At 39.3% G+C, this 20,266-nt stretch overlaps 2 protein-coding genes and 1 pseudogene across 2 annotated transcripts; 2 read left to right on the top strand and 1 right to left on the bottom strand.

Moving 5' to 3' along the window:
- Nucleotides 1-873: 873 nt before the first annotated feature.
- On the top strand, nucleotides 874-2,318 carry LOC139167104 (vitelline membrane outer layer protein 1-like). The gene is made up of 3 exons (XM_070751530.1): nucleotides 874-1,053; nucleotides 1,346-1,440; nucleotides 2,021-2,318. Exons 1-3 carry the CDS (start codon nucleotides 874-876, stop codon nucleotides 2,316-2,318), a joined length of 573 nt encoding a protein of 190 aa, XP_070607631.1.
- An 8,213-nt stretch (nucleotides 2,319-10,531) lies between these two features.
- LOC139167229 (vitelline membrane outer layer protein 1-like) lies at nucleotides 10,532-13,177 on the top strand. The gene is made up of 4 exons (XM_070751676.1): nucleotides 10,532-10,605; nucleotides 10,930-11,151; nucleotides 11,441-11,535; nucleotides 12,760-13,177. The coding sequence occupies exons 2-4, from the start codon at nucleotides 10,972-10,974 to the stop codon at nucleotides 13,055-13,057; spliced, it is 573 nt and encodes a 190-aa protein (XP_070607777.1). The 5' UTR covers nucleotides 10,532-10,605; nucleotides 10,930-10,971; the 3' UTR covers nucleotides 13,058-13,177.
- A 4,151-nt stretch (nucleotides 13,178-17,328) lies between these two features.
- LOC139167103 (vitelline membrane outer layer protein 1-like) lies at nucleotides 17,329-20,117 on the bottom strand (annotated as a pseudogene).
- Between the last annotated feature and the right edge of the window lie 149 nt (nucleotides 20,118-20,266).

Here is a 20,266-nt window from a genome sequence, read left to right as displayed (position 1 = left end):
TATTTACACCTTTTTGTTACTTTTAGAGCAGATAAACAGAAAGGATGGGGTGCATTTTGGCTTGCAACAAGTTGTACAAATGATGGAAATAATACAAATTATTTCTCGGCATAGCTTTCTCAGTATCAGCTAGGTAATTCGGACTGATTTGGTAGGAATTAAAGTTTTTCGCCAGATTAAGAAAATTATGTATTTGAGTTTATTGTTGATCTCACATTCTGATTTCTTGCTGTAACCCAGAAATCCTCTAAGTTGCTAATTGTGGACAGGAGGCTGGGGACTGACTGGTGCTCTAGTCATGTCTTAGGTACAAAGCCAACTGGGATGGTCCCGCTATCTCAGCTCTAGGCAGAAGGAAGAAGTGACAAACCATTTGTAAAATCTTACCAAGAGAACCGCAATATTTATTTGTTTGTTTATTTATTTGTTCATTTGATTTCTATTCTGCCCTTCTCGAGGCGACTCAGAGCGGTGTACAACGTTATAAATGCAACAATATATATAAAGAAATCTAAATTACTTTAAAAAAAGAACTATACAAAATTACTAAAAGTGTTAGAAAACTCTTCCCCTAAGTCCCTCCAGCTGACATTGTCTGGTCGACAGGACCTGGAGAAGGTTGACTCTGTGGGACCTAACCAGCCACTGGGATGCATGAGGCAGAAGATGGCCCCAAAGGTAGTCTGGTCCTAAGCCATGTAGGTCTTTAGATTAAATCCAGGCACTTCCCTGGAATTAAGGGTGATGGAAAGCCACAAAAGAAAAGATTTGAAAAGCATGATTTCATGATGGTGGTATTGCGGATAGTTTATAACTGATTTCTGGTTCTAGGATACTACAATTTCTGAAGAGTTTTCTGTTTCAAGAATCAGAATGGTTTCTGTGGGTCTCTCTGCCAGAGCTGCCCTTCTCTTGACTATCTTCTGCTGCCCGTGGATTACTGACTCTCGAACATATTCTTCCGAGCTCAAAGTGCCAAACGGGGGAATCCAGGGTGAATGGGGTCCAGCTTCATTTTGTACTTCTGGCTGTGCTGTTGGCTTCGCCCAGAAGGTAAAGGTTTACTTTTCTGATGCGCCTTCAATTGTAAATATTCTCTTAAAATTCGTTCTTCAGCTTATTTTTCGAGAAAGGCAATCAAGAAGTTATTGCATTGCAGCATTACACTTGATTCGATAATGTATTGAGTCTAGAGTGGAATATTGGGTGGCAGATTTAATCTTGATCCAATTCATTGTCTAATATTTATGGGTTAATGTTGGAATTTCTGAGGATTGAAATCTGAAGGACAGCAAGTGGAGAAAGGCTGATCAAGGATCACTTTATCAAGGTCACATTTTCTTAGGTGGAGAAACATCAACCTTCAGGTGACAATACAGCTGTGAATGGAATCCGCTTGTACTGCAAAGATGTCATAGAAATTGAATCTAAAGTTGGACCGTGAGTTACTGATTTTCTCATAGTATTTAATTTCCTTGTCATGAAGACTGGGAGAGGAGATGACCTCTCTGAATGAGCTGCTGATGCTGAGATATGGATGAGAGATTTTTGCATTCCTGAATTAATTAATTAATTAATTAATTAATTAATTAATTGGATTTATGTGCCGTCCCTCTCCGAGGACTCGGGGTGGTTTACAACATATAAAGAACAATGTACATCGAAATCCAATTAATTAAACTAAAAAAATCTAAAAACCTGAAAACCAATTAAAATGCAACAAACTTGCCATACATTCGTTGTCTAATGACCCCAAGCCTGATGGCATAGATGAGTCTTCAGAGTCTTATGAAAGTCAAGGAGGATGGGGGCATTACGAATCTCCGGGGGGAGCTGATTCCAGAGGGCCGAAGAATTAGGTTGATTATCAACTTTTGACCCAGAGTGATAGCAAAAAGTAGACATTCACTTGATTCCTAGTCCAAGATTTTAGCCATTGTGTCTGAATCTCTTGGATTGATGACAAGTATTTAATTTAAACACTAAAAGATGCTTTTCTACCTTTGTCTTTTTTTGGCAGGTGGGGGAAGTGGACCGCAAAGCAAATGTGCCATAAAGGCTGCCTGGTTTCTTTTTCTCTGAAAGTGCAGAGTCATCAAGGAATTTTTGATGATACATCAGTTAACAACATCCAGTTCAAGTGCAGTGATGATGCTGACCTGAGAGGCATTGCCAATGAAAATGGTAAATTTGGCCCATGGAGTCGGAGCTGCCTCCCAGAAGGTATATGTGGAATGAGAACAAGGGTGGAAGATGCGCAGGGCCCTTTTGCTGATGACACAGCACTCAATGATGTGGTTTTTTACTGCTGTCTATAATTGATACATGTTTCCTCACCTATTAATATACTTTTGCTATGCGTTCTCAAAACTGTTAATTATAATTAAATATTAACTTGAGAATAATGTGTATATTTGTGCATAATGCAGTAGTATAAAGTAACCATTCCCCCAGGTGTTCAAAACAGTCCAGATTGGGAAGGCATAAAGGAGGTAGCAGAAACCTCAAGTATTGCAAGTGACTGACCATCTTCCCTCTCATAATTTTGATCTAAGTCACAGCATCAAAGTGCAATGCCATACTATTCTTGTTTGCATGCAAATAAAATTCTGTTGCACCTTCTGTATTTGGTGGGACTATGAATAAAATTTCTTCTGCATGATATTTGTTGGTTTTCAAGGACTTTGTCAAACTGATGGTCCCAATTGTTTTTGCTGCTGAACGCTTAACCCAAATAGACTTCACAGAAGACAACATTGGAAAGGCACTATGCGACCTTAAACCTTCTCTATCAATTGGGTCTGATGGTCTCTGTGCATACTTCCTAAAGAAGCTCTCCACAACCATAGTTGAACCACTAATCTCACTACCAAAGTGATGGTCACAAGCTATGATCATCCCCATCTTTTAAGAGGAGAGCCCATCTAGTTGAAAACTACAGACCAATCTCACTATGCTGCATCACATGCAAAGTCATGGAATCAATCATAAACCAACCAATTACCCTCCATCTAGAAACTAACAACCTACTCATTAACACACAGTTTGGTTTCAGAAAAAAATTATCTTGCAATCTGCAACTCCTTCACTGCAAAAACGTATGCATTACACATGTTGATCATGGCAAATTAATAGATGCAATTTACATTGACTTCTGTAAAGCCTTTGACTCAGTGGTTCATGACAAACTACTTCTAAAACTCAAATCCTATGTCATCTTAGGATCCCTCCATAGCTGGATAACTGTGTTCCTATCAAACAGACACGTTGTCAAAATAGGGAGTGCCATATCTAATCCTGCTCTGCTTAAGAGCGGCATACCCCAAGGCAGCGTACTAGGATCAACACTCTTCATACTCTATTTAAATGACCTTTGTGATCACATCACAAGCAACTGCATTCTCTTCACTGACAATGTAAAACTTTTCAAGACCACTGAAAACACAGCTACTCTCCAAAAATCTCAACCCAAAAATGCTCTGTACTACACATTGGCAAAAAGAATCAAAGCACCAAATACAAGCTGAATAAACAAGACCTTACAGACAACATTCACTCCATAAAAAACCTTGGATTACTCATATCAAATGACCTAAATGCCAAAGCCCACTGCAACAATATTTCCAAAAAAGGCTTCAATTATTGTTAACCTAATACTACATAGCTTCTGCTCCGGTAATCTCACACTATTAACTTTTGCCAGACCAATCCTTGAATACAGCTCATCTGTCTGGAACCCACACCGCATTTCTGACATAAACACTCTAGAAAATGTCCAGAGATACTTTACTAGAAGAGTCTTCAACTCTTCCACTCAACCGACTACCCTACACAACTAGACTTACAATCCTAGGTTTAGAAAGTTTAGAACTATATCTCCTTAAATATGAGCTAAGCATAGCCCATAAAATCATAGGCTACAACATCCTTCCTGTCAATGGCTACTTCATCTTCAACACAACAACACACGAGCACACCACAGATACAAACTTAAAGTAAACAGCTCTAAACTCGACTGCAGGAAATACGACTTGGTAATCGATACATGGAACTCACTGCCACACTGTCTAGTATCATCATTTAACCCCCAAAACTTTACTCTTAGATTATCCACTTTTGACCTCTCCCGATTCCTAAGGGAGTTAGTAAGGGACATGCAAAAGTATAGTAGAGCGCCTTCTGTCCCATCATCAGGGAACTTCTCTCTAGCAGAGGGGGAGGTAGTCTGTGTATTTATAGTATCTTTTGTAAGTTAGAAGTTCAGCATTCAAAAATTTCTAAGCATTTCTGAATCGAACTGTGTGGAACAGAGTCAAATGCTTTCTTATAATCAATCCATGCCATTACTATTTTATTAAATTTTAAAATAGTTTTTAAATTGTTTTTTTCTTTAACACCCATAAATACTTGGTGAACAGTATATTGTCTGGGTCAATATATTTTAAATACAGTATTACTACTAATATTATTTAGATATGCATAATCATATTCTTTCAACTTCTAGCGTTTGTGCACACATGGTAATTGTGTGTTCTATTATATATATATATATATATACAAAATACAATTTTCCATAATAGCATTTATAAATTTATTGACTGCCATCTTACTACACATGCAAGTGAGATCCTGGATCCAGTACTGCTCAACATGTTTGTGAACAGCAAGGGCAAGACCATATACAATCGGATTATCAAACAGCAAACTTCTCTGAGGATTAAATCCAGGTTCAAGGAAGATTAGGACAAACAGCAGCAATGTGTAGAAAGGCGCAAGATGAATTTGAACAGGGAAACCTGATAAATAATTCTGTAGGAAAATCTATTAAGAAAATTTATAGGACTGCCCAAGTCACTCAAAATATCTCCAGGCAGCTTATAGAATAAAAAAACCCCAATGACAAAATTGAATAAGTCCTTCCCTATCCAGCTCCATATCAAGCAATCCCCTTGACGGGATAGATTTCACTCAGTTGTTCCACAAGGGCTCTAGCAAACCATCTATCCAGGGCCTTTTGAAAGAGTATCAAGGTGAGGGCCAATCTTTTCTCCATGGTGGTAATGTTCCAGAGGGAGGGAACCACTATGGAGAAGTATAGTGTTAGAGGAATGAAAGTATGCTGGGCAAAAATGATCTGAGGTTTTAGTGAAGCTAGTAGAGACCATAGATCAATACAATTATTGCATAACAATTGAAAGACCTTGAACTGGGCCCACACCAGAAGTCATAATCCCTCTGGCATGGTCTGGCCACTTCAAGAAAGGGGTGGGTTGCTGCCCAGACAGGGGGGGGCACAGTGGGGTAGCGAAAAGGGAGTTCACCCTAGAGCACTCATTTTGCACAGAAAGATGTTGAAAGAAGTGCAGGGCATCCTGCATAAGCCATGCCCACAGTGTGGTAATAAACATTTTGGTAGCCCTTCACTGAATATTACATTCCGTTCTGGGCACTGCAGCTTTGGAAGAACATGGATGAACTGAATGTACAGAAGAAAGCAATTAAGATGTTAAGTGACTTCAGGGAAACAGATATGAAAGGACTAAACCTATGAGGAAGTATAATTCAGCCTAGAAAATAGGAAATTATGGGACAATAATTGCCCCCAAGTGTTTGAAGGGCTGAATGCAGAAAAGAGGGAAGTCTTGTGGGTTTCATTCTTTAAGAGGATACAAGATGGTATCTACAACTGATTAGAAAAAGTTTTCATGAGATTATTATTTCACCGTGATATAGTTCAGCAATTTGTTCTGACAGTTAATTTTATGAGAAATCATTTCCGCAATTAGTTTCAGCAATCAGTTTGAAAAGCATATTTTGAGCAATTAGCCTGAGCATTTGTTCTAGATTCACTTAAATAATCAATTTCAAAACTTAAAGACAGTAAATGTACAGTCAGTAGAATTTCTTGGTTAACACTTCTGGAGAAATATTAGACATAGACATATTGTGATGCACATTGTTGAATCTTCCCCTTTGCCAAGCTGACAGGTGGTGTTCTAAGCTCAGCTAGGGATCGAGGAGGATGCCCAAGTTGCGACCCCTCTCTGAGGGGGTCAAAAGCTCCCCCCACAGGGTAATGGATGGATAGATGGGGTTGTCTTTTGGAGGCAAAACCCACAGCCACTCCATCTTCTTGGGGTTGAGCTTGAGTCTGTTAACACCCATCCAAACCCTAACAGCCTCTAGACACTGGCACATCTCTTCCACTGCTTTACTGAGTTGACACAGGGTGGAGATGTACAGCTGAATGTCATCAGCATACTGATGGTAACTCATCTGTGTTATTGGATGATCTGACCCAGCAGTTTCATGAAGATATTAAACAGCAGGGGGTAGAGGACTGACTTCTGAGGAACCTCACAAAGGAGGGACCTATGGGCCAACCTTTGATCTCCTGCCAACACCGACTGTGACCGACCAAAGAGATAGGAGGAGAATCACCATAATACGCTACCTCCCACTCCCAATCACTCCAGTTGGTGCCGAAGGATACAATGGTGGAGGAACTCAGGTTGGGAAAGTTGCCCGGGAATCGAATGGCATGCAAAAGTCACACTGGGTCAATTTCCATGTAGGAAAAGCTCCATGAAGGAATTTTGCTCCACTACCCTTCCCAGGGCAACACTGATCGAAGGTGGGCACAATGTGGGTGGATGGTTAATTTGAACACCTGATGCGAGGCAGGCGGGGAGATGATGCCACCGCTGCCACTTCTTCCAGCAACAAGGATCATGGATTTTGCCACCTTGGCTGCCGCCAACAACAGGAGTAGGAAGAATGGGAAGGGGATCTGAAACCTTCTAGTGGGATGCTGAGCAGAGCTGAGCTGCCCCCACCTTCTTAAACTGCTCGCTTCTCTTTAAGAAGGTTGGGGCAGAACCCACTCCCCACCAGAGCATTCCAGTAGGGCACCAAATGGCTGCCCTTGGCTGGGTCCTAGTCTACCTGAACGATATTCTCATCTACACTGAGACCCCTAGTCTGCCAGGTACTAGAAAAACTTTTGATAACCAATCTGTATGTCAAACTAGCAAAATGTGAATTCCATCACACACGACTAGACCACAGGATGCAGAAGGCAGCCACACGAGCTGTCATGGGTGTACACCCACATAACAGCAACAGTCCATGCACTGCACTGGCTACAAATTGGTCTCTTATCATAATTCAAGGTGTTGGGTATCACCTATAAAGCCCTACATGGCTTAGGACCAGACTATCTATGGGAAATAATTAAATAGTTTCCCATAGACACTTTAATCATTTTATGCTGTCTATCATTTGTCCTTTTTATGGCTATTCAAATAATGTGACTTAATCCATTGAAATAGAGTACAAGCACCTATTTGAAAACTTATCTTGGTCAGTAAGCCAACCAGTCATATGACCTTTAAGCCACCCTGGTCACATGATTCTTCCGTAAACTACTCAAGACCCACCTATATCGCCGGGCATGGGGGATTTGAGACTCCTTATAATTTATGTTTGGTATGTATGTGTTGTCTGGTTTTAATATGATAGGGTTTTAGTTATTTCTTTTATTATTAGATTTGTGCCACTATAATATTGTTTTTATCATTGTTGTGAGCCGCCCCGAGTCTTCGGAGAGGGGTGGCATATAAATCTAATAAATTATTATTATTATTATTATGACTGTCAAGCCACTCCAACCCGGTCACATGACCGTCAAGCCACACCCAGAAAATAAGCCACGCCCAATGTGGCAGTAAAACATTTGGCAGCCCATCAATGCACCTGGGTGTCATACATTCTAGTACAAATAATGCTACTAGAATTAATCATCGTTATTACATTCAATCAACTTATAGATTTCTAATAATCACACATAATCTGTATCATTAATGTGTATCCTTCCTGATGTTCACTGTGGCTTTTACAGTTTTTATAGTTCAGCATCTTTAATAAACATCATGAAACATTAGGCTAATAATCACCTAAACATTCAGTGGACTAAAATAAAATGCAAACAAATTAGATTTATTTTCAGATAGCATCCAGAATCACCTGTTTTAAAATTTTCATGGCTCCACCCAGTGAATGATACAGAAGGTTCTGCCCCTACTTTTGCCCTGCCTACAAACAGTTGTTCCATTTAAATTCTTGCCCATTCTGGCTGTAGGAAGATTAAGTGCAGGAAGACGGTAAGTATCACTGCAGAGAAATATGGGTGGTTTTAGTGGTTTTGTTCTTGCTCTAAGTATTAGTGTGAATGTAAAAGTGAGAGATGCCTTTCGCATTTCAGAATGAGGGAGAGACTGAGAAATTAAAGCAAAGACAAAAAGAGAAGGCTAACGAGTCTATAGAGTGTGACATAGAAAAGCTACAGAGTAAGAAAGGATTTTTAAAAAACCCAATCTTATGGTGCATGTGCCAATTTTGAATGTTGAAAATATCTAATGGACACCCTTTGCAAATTGGCTGGCTTGGCAACCTTTCCTAATGTACAAAGTTATCTCAATACAGCCCATGAATCAGAAGGCAAACTGTCCTAGAATTTCTAGGCATTTTCATTGTGTCCGAAAGCAGGATTTCCTCAATACAAGAGGCTGGGCAAATTAGAATAGAGTAGAGTAGAGTAGAGTAGAGTAGAGTAGAGTAGAGTAGAGTAGAGTAGAATAGAATTCTTTATTGGCCGAGGGTGATTTGGCACACAAGTAATTTGCCTTTGGTGCAGATTCTCTCAGTGTACATAAAAGAAAAAGACACATTTGTCAAGAATCATGAGGTACAACACTTAATGATTGTCATAGGGGTCAAATAAGCAATGAGGAAACAATCCATATTATGTGTGCCCCTTACAGACCTCTTAGGAATGGGGTGAGGTTGACTGTCGACAGTCCAAGGTTAAAGTTTTTGGGGTTTGGGGAAGAAACCACAGAGTCAGGGAGTGCGTTCCATGCATTGATCAATCTGTTGCTGAAGTCGTATTTTCTGCAGTCGAGTTTCGAGTGGTTTACAGTACATTGAGTTTGAATCTGTTTTATGTACATGTGTTGTTGCAGCTGAAGCTGAAGTATTCATTCATCAGTAGGACATTATGGTAGATGATTTTATGAACTACATTTAGATCAGATCGAAGCCGACGTAGCTCTAGGTTTTCTAAGCCCAAAATTTCAAGTCTGATGGAATAAGGTATGCTGTTGTGAGCAGAGGAGTGGAGGACTCTTCTTAATAGAATAGAATAGAATAGAATAGAATAGAATTCTTTATTGGCCAAGTGGGATTGCACATACAAGGAATTTGTCAAGAATCCTGAGGTACAACACTTAATGATTGTCATAGGGGTCAAATAAGGAATAAGGAAACAATCAATATTAGTAAAAATCTTAAGGATACGAGCAACAGGTTACACTCTTACAGTCATAAGTGGGTGGAAATAGGTGATAGGAATGATGAGAAAAAACTAGTAGTAGTAGTACAGACTTAGTAAATAGTTTGACAGTGTTGAGCGAATTATTTGTTTAGCAGAGTAATGGCGTTTGGGAAAAACTGTTCTTGTGTCTATCTGTATTGGTGTCCAGTGCTCTGCAGCGACATTTTGAGGGTAGTAGTTGAAACATTTTATGTATTTATTTCTACTCCTTCCATTCAGGAGCCCATTCCTCAATCCCGCCCGCCTCCAACAACAGTCTCGGCAGGAATCTTGAGGTGAGAGGGACTGTCGCAAAATCATCCACTGATTAATATATCCATTACTTTTTGGGGTTACTTCTTGTGCTGCTTAGTATTAATGCTATATTTTGTTATATGTTACATGTCATATTTATTTATTGATTTGATATTTATGCTAACGTTATATGTAAATTCCCTCCTTCAAGACCAGCTTTCTTTTGTCTCTCATTTCAAAGTTAGACTTAGTTTGTATTTACACCATTTTGTTACTTTTAGAGCAGATAAACAGAAAGGATGGGGTGCATTTTGGCTTGCAACAAGTTGTACAAATGATGGAAATAATACAAATTGTTTCTTGGCATAGCTTTCTCAGTATCAGCTCGGCAATTCGGACTGATTTGGTAGGAATTAAAGTTTCTGCCAGATTAAGAAAATTATGTATTTGAGTTTATAGTTGATCTCACATTCTGATTTCTTGCTGTAACCCACAAATCCTCTAAGTTGCTCATTGTGGACAGGAGGCTGGGGACTGACTGGTGCTCTAGTCATGTCTTAGGTACAAAGCCAACTAGGATTGTCCCGCTATCTCAGCTCTAGGCAGAAGGAAGAAGTGACAAACCATTTGTAAAATCTTACCATGAAAACAGCAAGATTTTATTTATTTATTTATTTATTTATTTATTTATTTATTTATTTATTTATTTATTTATTTATTTATTTATTTGATTTCTATGCTGGCCTTGTCGAGGCGACTCAGGGCGGTGTACAACATTATAAATGCAACAATATATATAAAGAAATCTAAATTACTTTAAAAAAAGAACTATACAAAATTACTAAAAGTGTTAGAAAACTCCATTTACAGGCATATACATTCATCCAATTCAATCATTCATAATATCAATGAAGAAAATCTCATCAAGGCAGACGTGGGTCTTCAGACCTTTGTGAAAGACCAGGAGGGAGTTGTTGGTACGTATCTCCAGAGAGAATTTGTTCCATAGGGCCAGGGCCACCACAGCGAAGGCTCTTCCCCTAGGTCCCACCACCTGACATTGTCTGGCCGACGGGACGTGGAGAAGGTCAACTCTGTGGGACCTAACCAGCCACTGGGATGCATGAGGCAAAAGATGGCCCCAAAGATAGTCTGGTCCTAAGCCATGTATGTCTTTAGATTAATTCCAGGCACTTCCCTGGAATTAAGGGTGATGGAAAGCCACAAAAGAAAAGATTTGAAAAGCATGATTTCATGATGATGGTTTTGCGGATAGTTTATAACTGATTTCTGGTTTCTAGGACACTACAATTTCTGAAGAGTTTTCTGTTTCAAGAATCAGAATGGTTTCTGTGGGTCTCTCTGCCAGAGCTGCCCTTCTCTTGACTATCTTCTGCTACCCGTGGATTACTGACTCTCGAAAATATTCTTCCGAGCTCAAAGTGCCAAATGGGGGAGACTGGGGTGAATGGGGTCCAGCTTCATTTTGTATGTCTGGCTGTGCTGTTGGCTTCGCCCTGAAGGTAAAGGTTTACTTTTCTGATGCGCCTTCAATTGTAAATATTCTCTTAAAATTCGTTCTTCAGCTTATTTTTCGAGAAAGGCAATCAAGAAGTTATTGCATCAAAGCTTTACAATTGATTCGATAATGTATTGAGTCTAGAGTGAAATATTGGGTGGCAGATTTAATCTTGATCCAATTCATTGTCTAATATTTATGGGTTAATGTTTGAATTTCTGAGGATTGAAATCTGAAGGACAGCAAGTGGAGAAAGGCTGATCTAGCACTTTATCAAGATCACAATTTCTTAGGTGGAGAAACATTATGTTCTACATGACAATACGGCTGTGAATGGAATCCGCTTGTACTGCAAAGATGGCAGAGAAATTGAGTCTAAAGTTGGACCGTGAGTTACTGATTTTCTCATTATATTTAATTTCCTTGTCATGAAGACTGGGAGAGGAGATGACCTCTCTGAATGAGCTGCTGATGTTGAGATATGGATTTTGCATTCCTGAATTAATTAATTAATTAGATTTATGTGCTGTCCCTCTCTGAGGACTTGGGGTGGCTTACAACATATAAAGAACAATGTACATTGAAATCCAATTAATTAAACTAAAAAAATCTAAAACCCTGAAAACCACTTAAAATGCACTCATATCCATTCAGTCAACAAACTTGCCATACATTCGTTGTCTAATGACCCCAAGCCTGATGACATAGATGAGTCTTCAGAGTCTTATGAAAGGCAAGGAGGATGGGGGCATTACGAATCTCTGGGGGGAGCTGATTCCAGAGGGCCGAACCTCTGGAATCATGTGCAATGGTGTAACTAATAGTTTGTGGGCCATAGTAAGTGTATCTAGGTAATTCTACCCTAGCATGCATTTGCTCCAACAAGACGTCTTGTGGAGTTTATTCTACCACATACTTCTTCCATTGTGCAGTTCAGGATCCTATTTACCTTCCTTATAACTAGAAGACCTCCCAACAATGATATTCTATATTGAGTGTCCAGATGTAAAACGTAAAATAGAAAAAAACCCTCTGCATTTGTTTGTTTTTATGTCCTCCTCCTTATGGATGTTTGAGTTACTAATAACAAGCAATTAAAAGTTAGCGAAGAGCCTTTATACTACTTAAAATGGATTAACTCCCTCTGAAAAGTCTTGATTGAATGGGTATCAACCAATCAATCAATCAACAAATAAATAAGTATGTACGTACGTACATATCATCCATCCACCCATCCATCAATCCATCACATACATACATACATACATACATACATACATACATACATACAATACATACATACTGGATTATGAAACTGACATGGATTAGGAGAAGTCTTGGCAATGAGGTCAGGGAAAGGATTCTTTACCCCATTTTTCCTAGGGGTTTGTGCCAGATGACCAAGGACCCTTTCCCTTAATTTTTACTTTACAACAGCATCAAAGAATTAGGTTGATTATCAACTTTTGACCCAGAGTGATAGGAAAAAGTAGACTTTCACTTGATTCCTAGCCCAAGATTTTAGCCATTGTGTCTGAATCTCTTGGATTGATGACAAGTATTTAATTTGAACACTAAAAGATGCTTTTCTACCTTTGTCTTTTTTTGGCAGGTGGGGGGAGTGGACCGGAAATAAAATGTGCCGTAAAGGCTGCCTGGTTTCTTTTTCTATGAGAGTGCAGAGCTATCAAGGAATTTTTGATGATACAGCAGCTAACAACATCCAGTTCAAGTGCAGTGATGGTGTTGTCCTGAGAAACATTGCCAATAAAAATGGTAGATTTGGCCCATGGAGTCAGAGCTGCCCCTCAGCTGGTATATGTGGAATGAAAACAAGGGTGGAAAATGCACAGGGCCCTTTTCGTGATGACACAGCACTCAATGATATGGTTTTTTACTGCTGTCAATAATTGATACATGTTTCCTAACCTGTTAATATACTTTTGCTATGTGTTCTCAAAACTGTTAATTATAATTAAATATTAACTTGAGAATAACGTGTTTATTTGTGCACAATGCAGTAGTATAAAGCAACCATTCCCCCAGGTGTTCAAAACAGTCCATATTGGGAAGGCATAAGGGAGGTAGCAGAAACCTCAAGTATTGCAAGTGACTGACCATCTTCCCTCTCATCATTTTGATCTAAGTCACAGCATCAAAGTACAATGCCATACTATTCTTGCTTGCATGCAAATAAAATTCTGTTGCACTTTCTGTATTTGGTGGGACTATGAATAAAATTTCTTCTGCACGATATCTGTCGGTTTTCAAGGACTTTGTCAACCTGATCTTCCCAATTATTTTTGCTGCTGAATGCTTAACCCAAATAGACTTCACAGAAGACAACATTGGAAAGGTACTATGCGACCTTAAGCCTTCTCTCTCTATTGGGTCTGATGGTCTATGTGCATACTTCCAAAAGAAGCTCTCCACAGCCATAGCTGAATCACTAATCTCACTACCAAAGTGATGGTCACAAGCTATGATAATCCCCATCTTTTAGAGGAGAGCCCAGTCTAGTTGAAAACTACAGACCAATCTCACTATGCTGCATCACATGCAAAGTCATGGAATCAATCATAAACCAACCAATTACCCTCCATCTAGAATCTAACAACCTACTCACTAACACACAGTTTGGTTTCAGAAAAAAATTATCTTGCAATCTGCAACTCCTTCACTGCAAAAACATATGCATTACACATCTTGATCATGGCAAATTAATAGATGCAATTTACATTGACTTCTGAAAAGCCTTTGACTCAGTGGTTCATGACAAACTACTTCTAAAACTCAAATCCTATGTCATCTTAGGATCCCTCCATATCTGGATAACTGTGTTCCTATCAAACAGACACGTTGTCAAAATAGGGAGTGCCATATCTAATCCTGTTCTGCTTAAGAGCAGCATACCCCAAGACAGCGTACTAGGACCAACACTCTTCTTACTCTATTTAAATGACCTTTGCGATCACATCACAAGCAACTGCATTCCCTTCACTGACAATGTAAAACTTTTCAAGACCACTAAAAACACAGCTATTCTCCAAAAAGACCTTGACTTTGTGCATGAATGGCCAAACATCTGGCAACTCCTAATCTCAACCAAAAAATGCTCTGTAATACACATTGGCAAAAAGAACCAAAACACCAAATACAAGCTGAATAAACAAGACCTTACAGACAACCCTCACTCCATAAAAAACCTTGGAATACTCATATCAAATGACCTGAATGCCAAAGCCCACTGCAACAATATCGCCAAAGAAGGCTTCAATTATTGTTAACCTAATACTACATAGCTTCTGCTCCGCTAATATCACACTAATAACTTTTGCCAGACCAATCCTTGAATACAGCTCATCTGTCTGGAACCCACACCGCATTTCTGACATAAACACTCTAGAAAATGTCCAGAGACACTTTACTAGAAGAGCCTGCCACTCCTCCACTCACAACCAAATACCCTACACAACTAGCCTTACAATCCTAGGTTTATATAGTTTAGAACTATATCACCTTAAATATGACCAAAGCATAGCCCATAAAATCATATGCTACAACATCCTTCCTGTCAACAGCTACTTCATCTTCAGCACAACAACACACGAACACACCACAGATACAAACTTAAAGTAAACAGCTCTAAACTCGACTGCAGGAAATACGACTTGGTAACCGATACATGGAACTCACTGCCAGACTTTGTAGTATCATCACTTAACCCTCAAAACTTTACTCTTAGACTATCCACTTTTGACCTCTCCCGATTCCTAAGGGAGTTAGTAAGGGACATACAAAAGTATAGTAGAGTGCCTTCTTCCTTGTCCTAATGTTTTTCTTTTCCTAGTATTATGTATATAAATATTATTATATCTTTGTATACCATCAATACATACTTGTCAAAACAAACAAACAAATAAATATACATGTTCCAGGATGAAGTTGAAGGACCCAATCTGGGTTGGTCATTGGGACAGAGGATTTGTCTTCCATGCTTTTGGACTCATGTTGAATCCCATCACCAGGGAATCTCTCTCTAGGAGAGTGGGAGGTAGTCTGTGTGTGGTATTTATAGTATCTATTGTAAGTTAGAATTTCAGCATTCAAAAATGTCTAAGCATTTCTGAATCGAACTGTGTGGAACAGAGTCAAATACTTTCTTATAATCAATCCAGGCCATTATTATTTTATTACATTTTAGAATAATTTTTAAATTGTTTTTTTCTTTAACACCCATAAATGCTTGGTGAACAGTATATTGTCTGGGTCAATATATTTTAAATACAGTATTACTACTGATATTATTTAGATATTGTTGTGGTTAGCTCTGGCCCAGCTCCTGCCCCAAGGACTGTGAATGTGGGGGAGACATCCACATGCTGCAGGCCTGTTTTGCCCCTGGTGGAATCTGCTGATGAAGGCTCCTCTGACCAAAAGACATGAGTGACAGGGAGGAGGAGAGTGTGGCAGACAGCTCAGAAGGAGATCAATTATCTAGCTCCTCCTTGGATTCAGAACAAGAGTTAATGATACAGCCACGCATGCGGAGAGCGATGCATAGGCAACAACAACTGAGAGATTATTATCAAAGAAAATGATGCCACCTGTGGTTGGGTGGGGCTGTGGTAATTAGTGAGGCTGCTATAAATAGCAGCCTGAAGGTTTGGCCATTGTGGAGGATTATCTGATCTTTGTGTTTCATGACTGCTTTACTGACTTTGACCTTTTGTGTGCTGATTTTTCCCTGTTTTGAAACTACACCAGAGCAAAGTGTGTTTCACTTTGTGAAAGAAGAAGGACTGTGAATTGCCTCACAGCTGCAAGATAAATATCACAGAACTGATAAGGGACTTGTAAAAATTAGCAGTTTGTTTGGAGACGAGTGCTCTTTGCTATACCAAACGAAGGCTTAGTTTAAGTGAATTTTCATTATAAAGAACATTGTTTTGAATTTTCAACCGTGTGTGTGTCTGAAATTTGTACCTGTGAATTTTTGGGAGGAGTCTACCAGAGAGCCAGACAGAACAGTCAAGGTCTTTTTGGAGAGTAGCTGTGTTTTCAGTGGTCTTGAAAAGTTTTACATTGTCAGTGAAGGGAATGCAGTTGCTTGTGATGTGATCGCAAAGGTCATTTAAATAGAGTATGAAGAGTGACGGTCCTAGTACGCTGCCTTGGGGTATGCCGCTCTTAAGCAGAGCAGGATTAGATATGGCACTCCCTATTTTGACAACTTGTCTGTTTGATAGGAACACAGTTATCCAGGTTTGGAGGGTTCCTAAGATGACATAGGATTTGAGTTTTAGATGTAGTTTGTCATGAACCACTGAGTCAAAGGCTTTTCAGAAGTCAATGTAAATTGCATCTATTAATTTGCCATGATCAAGATGTATAATGCATATGTTTTTGCAGTGAAGGAGTTGCAGATTGCAAGATAATTTTTTTCTGAAACCAAACTGTGTTAGTGAGTAGGTTGTTAGTTTCTAGATGGAGGGTAATTGATTGGTTTATGATTGATTCCATGACTTTGCATGTGATGCAGCATAGTGAGATTGGGCTGTAGTTTTCAAATGGACTGGGCCCTCCTCTTAGAAGATGGGGATGATCATAGCTTGTGACTATCGCTTTGGTAGTGAGATTAGTGGTTCAGCTATGGTTGTGGAGAGCTTCTTTAGGAAGTATGCACATAGAACATCAAACCCAATTGATAGAGAAGGTTTAAGGTCGCATAGTGCCTTTCCAATGTTGTCTTCTGTGAAGTCTATTTGGGTTAAGCGTTCAGCAGCAAAAACAATTGGGACCATCAGTTTGACAAAGTCCTTGAAAACCAACAAATATCATGCAGAAGAAATTTTATTCATAGTCCCACCAAATACAGAAGGTGCAACAGAATTTTATTTGCATGCAAGCAAGAATAGTATGGCATTGTACTTTGATGCTGTGACATAGGTCAAAATGATGAGAGGAAAGATGGTCAGTCACTTGCAATACTTGAGGTTTCTACCCTCTCCCTTATGCCTTCCCAATCTGGACTGTTTTGAACACCTGGGGGAATGGCTACTTTATACTACTGCATTATGCACAAAGATACACATTATTCTCAAGTTAATATTTAATTATAATTAACAGTTTTGAGAACGCATAGCAAAAGTATATTAATAGGTGAGGAAACATGTATCAATTATTGACAGCAGTAAAAAACCACATCATTGAGTGCTGTGTCATCAGCAAAAGGGCCCTGCGCATCTTCCACCCTGGTTGTCATTCCACATATACCTTCTGAGGGGCATTTCCGACTCCATGGGCCAAATTTACCTTTTTTATTGCCAATGCCTCTCAGGTCAGCATCATCACTGCACTTGAACTGGATGTTGTTAACTGCTGTATCATCAAAAATTCCTTGATGACTCTGCACTTTCAGAGAAAAAGAAACCAGGCAGCCTTTACGGCACATTTGATTTCCGGTCCACTTCCCCCACCTGCCAAAAAAAGACAAAGGTAGAAAAGCATCTTTTAGTGTTTAAATTAAATACTTGTCATCAATCCAAGAGATTCAGACACAATGGCTAAAATCTTGGACTAGGAATCAAGTGAAAGTCTACTTTTTGCTATCACTCTGGGTCAAAAGTTGATAATCAACCTAATTCTTCGGCCCTCTGGAATCAGCTCCCCCCGGAGATTCGTAATGCCCCCATCCTCCTTGCCTTTCATAAGACTCTGAAGACTCATCTATGCCATCAGGCTTGGGGTCATTAGACAACGAATGTATGGCAAGTTTGTTGACTGAATGGATATCAGTGCATTTTAATTGGTTTTCAGGTTTTTAGATTTTTTTAGTTTAATTAATTGGATTTCGATGTACATTGTTCTTTATATGTTGTAAACCACCCCGAGTCCTCGGAGAGGGACAGCACATAAATCCAATTAATTAATAAATTAATTCAGGAATGCAAAAATCTCTCATCCATATCTCAGCTTCAGCAGCTCATTCAGAGAGGTCATCTCCTCTCCCAGTCTTCATGACAAGTAAATTAAATACTATGAGAAAATCAGTAACTCACGGTCCAACTTTAGACTCAATTTCTCTTCCATCATTGCAGTACAAGCGGATTCCATTCACAGCTGTATTGTCACCTAAAGATTGATGTTCCTCCACCTAAGAAAATGTGACCTTGATAAAGTGATCCTTGATCAGCCTTTCTCCACTTGCTGTCCTTCAGATTTCAATCCTCAGAAATTCAAACATTAACCCATAAATATTAGACAATGAATTGGATCAAGATTAGATCTGCCACCCAATATTCCACTCTAGACTCAATACATTATCGAATCAAGTGTAATGCTTCAATGCAATTACTTCTTGATTGCCTTTCTCTAAAAATAAGCTGAAGAACGAATTTCAGGAGAATATTTACAATTGAAGGCGCATCAGAAAAGTAAACCTTTACCTTCAGGGCGAAGCCAACAGCACAGCCAGACATACAAAATGAAGCTGGACCCCATTCACCCCCAGACTCCCCCATTTAGCACTTTGAGCTCGGAAGAAAATTTTCGAGAGTCAGTAATCCACGGGCAGCAGAAGATAGTCAAGAGAAGGGCAGCTCTGGCAGAGAGACCCACAGAAACCATTCTGATTCTTGAAACAGAAAACTCTTCAGAAATTGTAGTATCCTAGAAACCAGAAATCAGTTATAAACTATCCGCAATACCACCATCATGAAATCATGCTTTTCAAATCTTTTCTTTTGTGGCTTTCGATCACCTTAATTCCAGGGAAGTGCCTGGATTTAATCTAAAGACCTACGTGGCTTAGGACCAGACTACCTTTGGGGCCATCTTCTGCCTCATGCATCCCAGTGGCTGGTTAGGTCCCACAGATTCGACCTTCTCCAGGTCCCATCGGCCAGAAAATGTCAGCTGGCGGGACCTAGGGGAAGAGCCTTCTCTGTGGTGGCCCTGGCCTTCTGGAACAAATTCTCTCCGGAGATGCGTACCACCCACTCCCTCCTGGTCTTTCATAAAACTCTGAAGACCCACCACTGCTGGCGGGCATGGGGACCCTAAGTGATGAGATTGTCTCTGATTGGTATTATGAATGATTGAATTGGATGAATGTATATGACTGTAAATGGAGTTTTCTAACACTTTTAGTAATTTTGCATAGTTCTTTTTAAAAGTAATTTAGATTTCTTTATATATATTGTTGCATTTATAACGTTGTACACCGCCCTAAGTCGCCTCAAGAAGGGCAACATAGAAATCAAATAAATAAATAAATAAATAAATAAATAAACAAACAAATAAATCTTGTGGTTCTCTTTGTAAGATTTTACAAATGGTTTGTCACTTCTTCCTTCTGCCTAGAGCTCAGATAGCGGGACCATCCCAGTTGGCATTGTACCTAAGACATGACTAGAGCACCAGTCAGTCCCCAGCCTCCTGTCCACAATTAGCAACTTAGAGGATTTCTGGGTTACAGCAAGAAATCAGAATGTGAGATCAACTATAAACTCAAATACATAATTTTCTTAATCTGGCAAAAACTTTAATTCCTACCAAATCAGTCCGAATTGCTGAGCTGATACTGAGAAAGCTATTCCAAGAAATAATTTCTATTACTTCCATCATTTGTACAACTTGTTGCAAGCCAAAATGCACCCCCATCCTGTCTGTTTATCTGCTCTAAAAGTAACGAAAAAGGTGTAAATACAAACTGAGTCTAACTTTGAAATGAGAGACAAAAGCAAGCTGGTCTTGAAGGAGGGAATTTACATATAATGTTAGCATAAAAATCAAATCAATAAATAAATATGACACGTAACATATAACAAAATATAGCATTAATACTAAGCAGCACAAGAAGTAACCCCAAAAAGTAATAAATATATTAATCAGTGGATGATTTTTTTTGTGACAGTCCCTCTCACCTCAAGATTCCTGCCGAGACTGTTGTTGGAGGCGGGCGGGATTGAGGAATGGGCTCCTGAATGGAAGAAGTAGAAATAAATACTTAAACTGTTTCAACTCCTACCTTCAAAATGTCGCTGCAGAGCACTGCACACCAATACAGATAGACACAAGAACAGTTTTTCCAAACGCCATTACTCTGCTAAACAAAT

This window comes from Erythrolamprus reginae, chromosome 4, assembly GCF_031021105.1.
Source record: "Erythrolamprus reginae isolate rEryReg1 chromosome 4, rEryReg1.hap1, whole genome shotgun sequence".
Lineage (NCBI taxonomy): Eukaryota > Metazoa > Chordata > Lepidosauria > Squamata > Dipsadidae > Erythrolamprus > Erythrolamprus reginae.
This window is presented reverse-complemented; position numbering and strand designations above follow the sequence as displayed.

Coding starts and splice junctions, on each gene's coding strand:
- LOC139167104 (XM_070751530.1), top strand. CDS start 874: ATGGTTTCTGTGGGTCTCTCTGCCAGAGCTGCCCTTCTCTTGACTATC. Junction 1,054..1,345: donor CTGTTGGCTTCGCCCAGAAG/GTAAAGGTTTAC, acceptor ACATTTTCTTAG/GTGGAGAAACATCAACCTTC. Junction 1,441..2,020: donor ATTGAATCTAAAGTTGGACC/GTGAGTTACTGA, acceptor TTTTTTTGGCAG/GTGGGGGAAGTGGACCGCAA.
- LOC139167229 (XM_070751676.1), top strand. CDS start 10,972: ATGGTTTCTGTGGGTCTCTCTGCCAGAGCTGCCCTTCTCTTGACTATC. Junction 11,152..11,440: donor CTGTTGGCTTCGCCCTGAAG/GTAAAGGTTTAC, acceptor ACAATTTCTTAG/GTGGAGAAACATTATGTTCT. Junction 11,536..12,759: donor ATTGAGTCTAAAGTTGGACC/GTGAGTTACTGA, acceptor TTTTTTTGGCAG/GTGGGGGGAGTGGACCGGAA.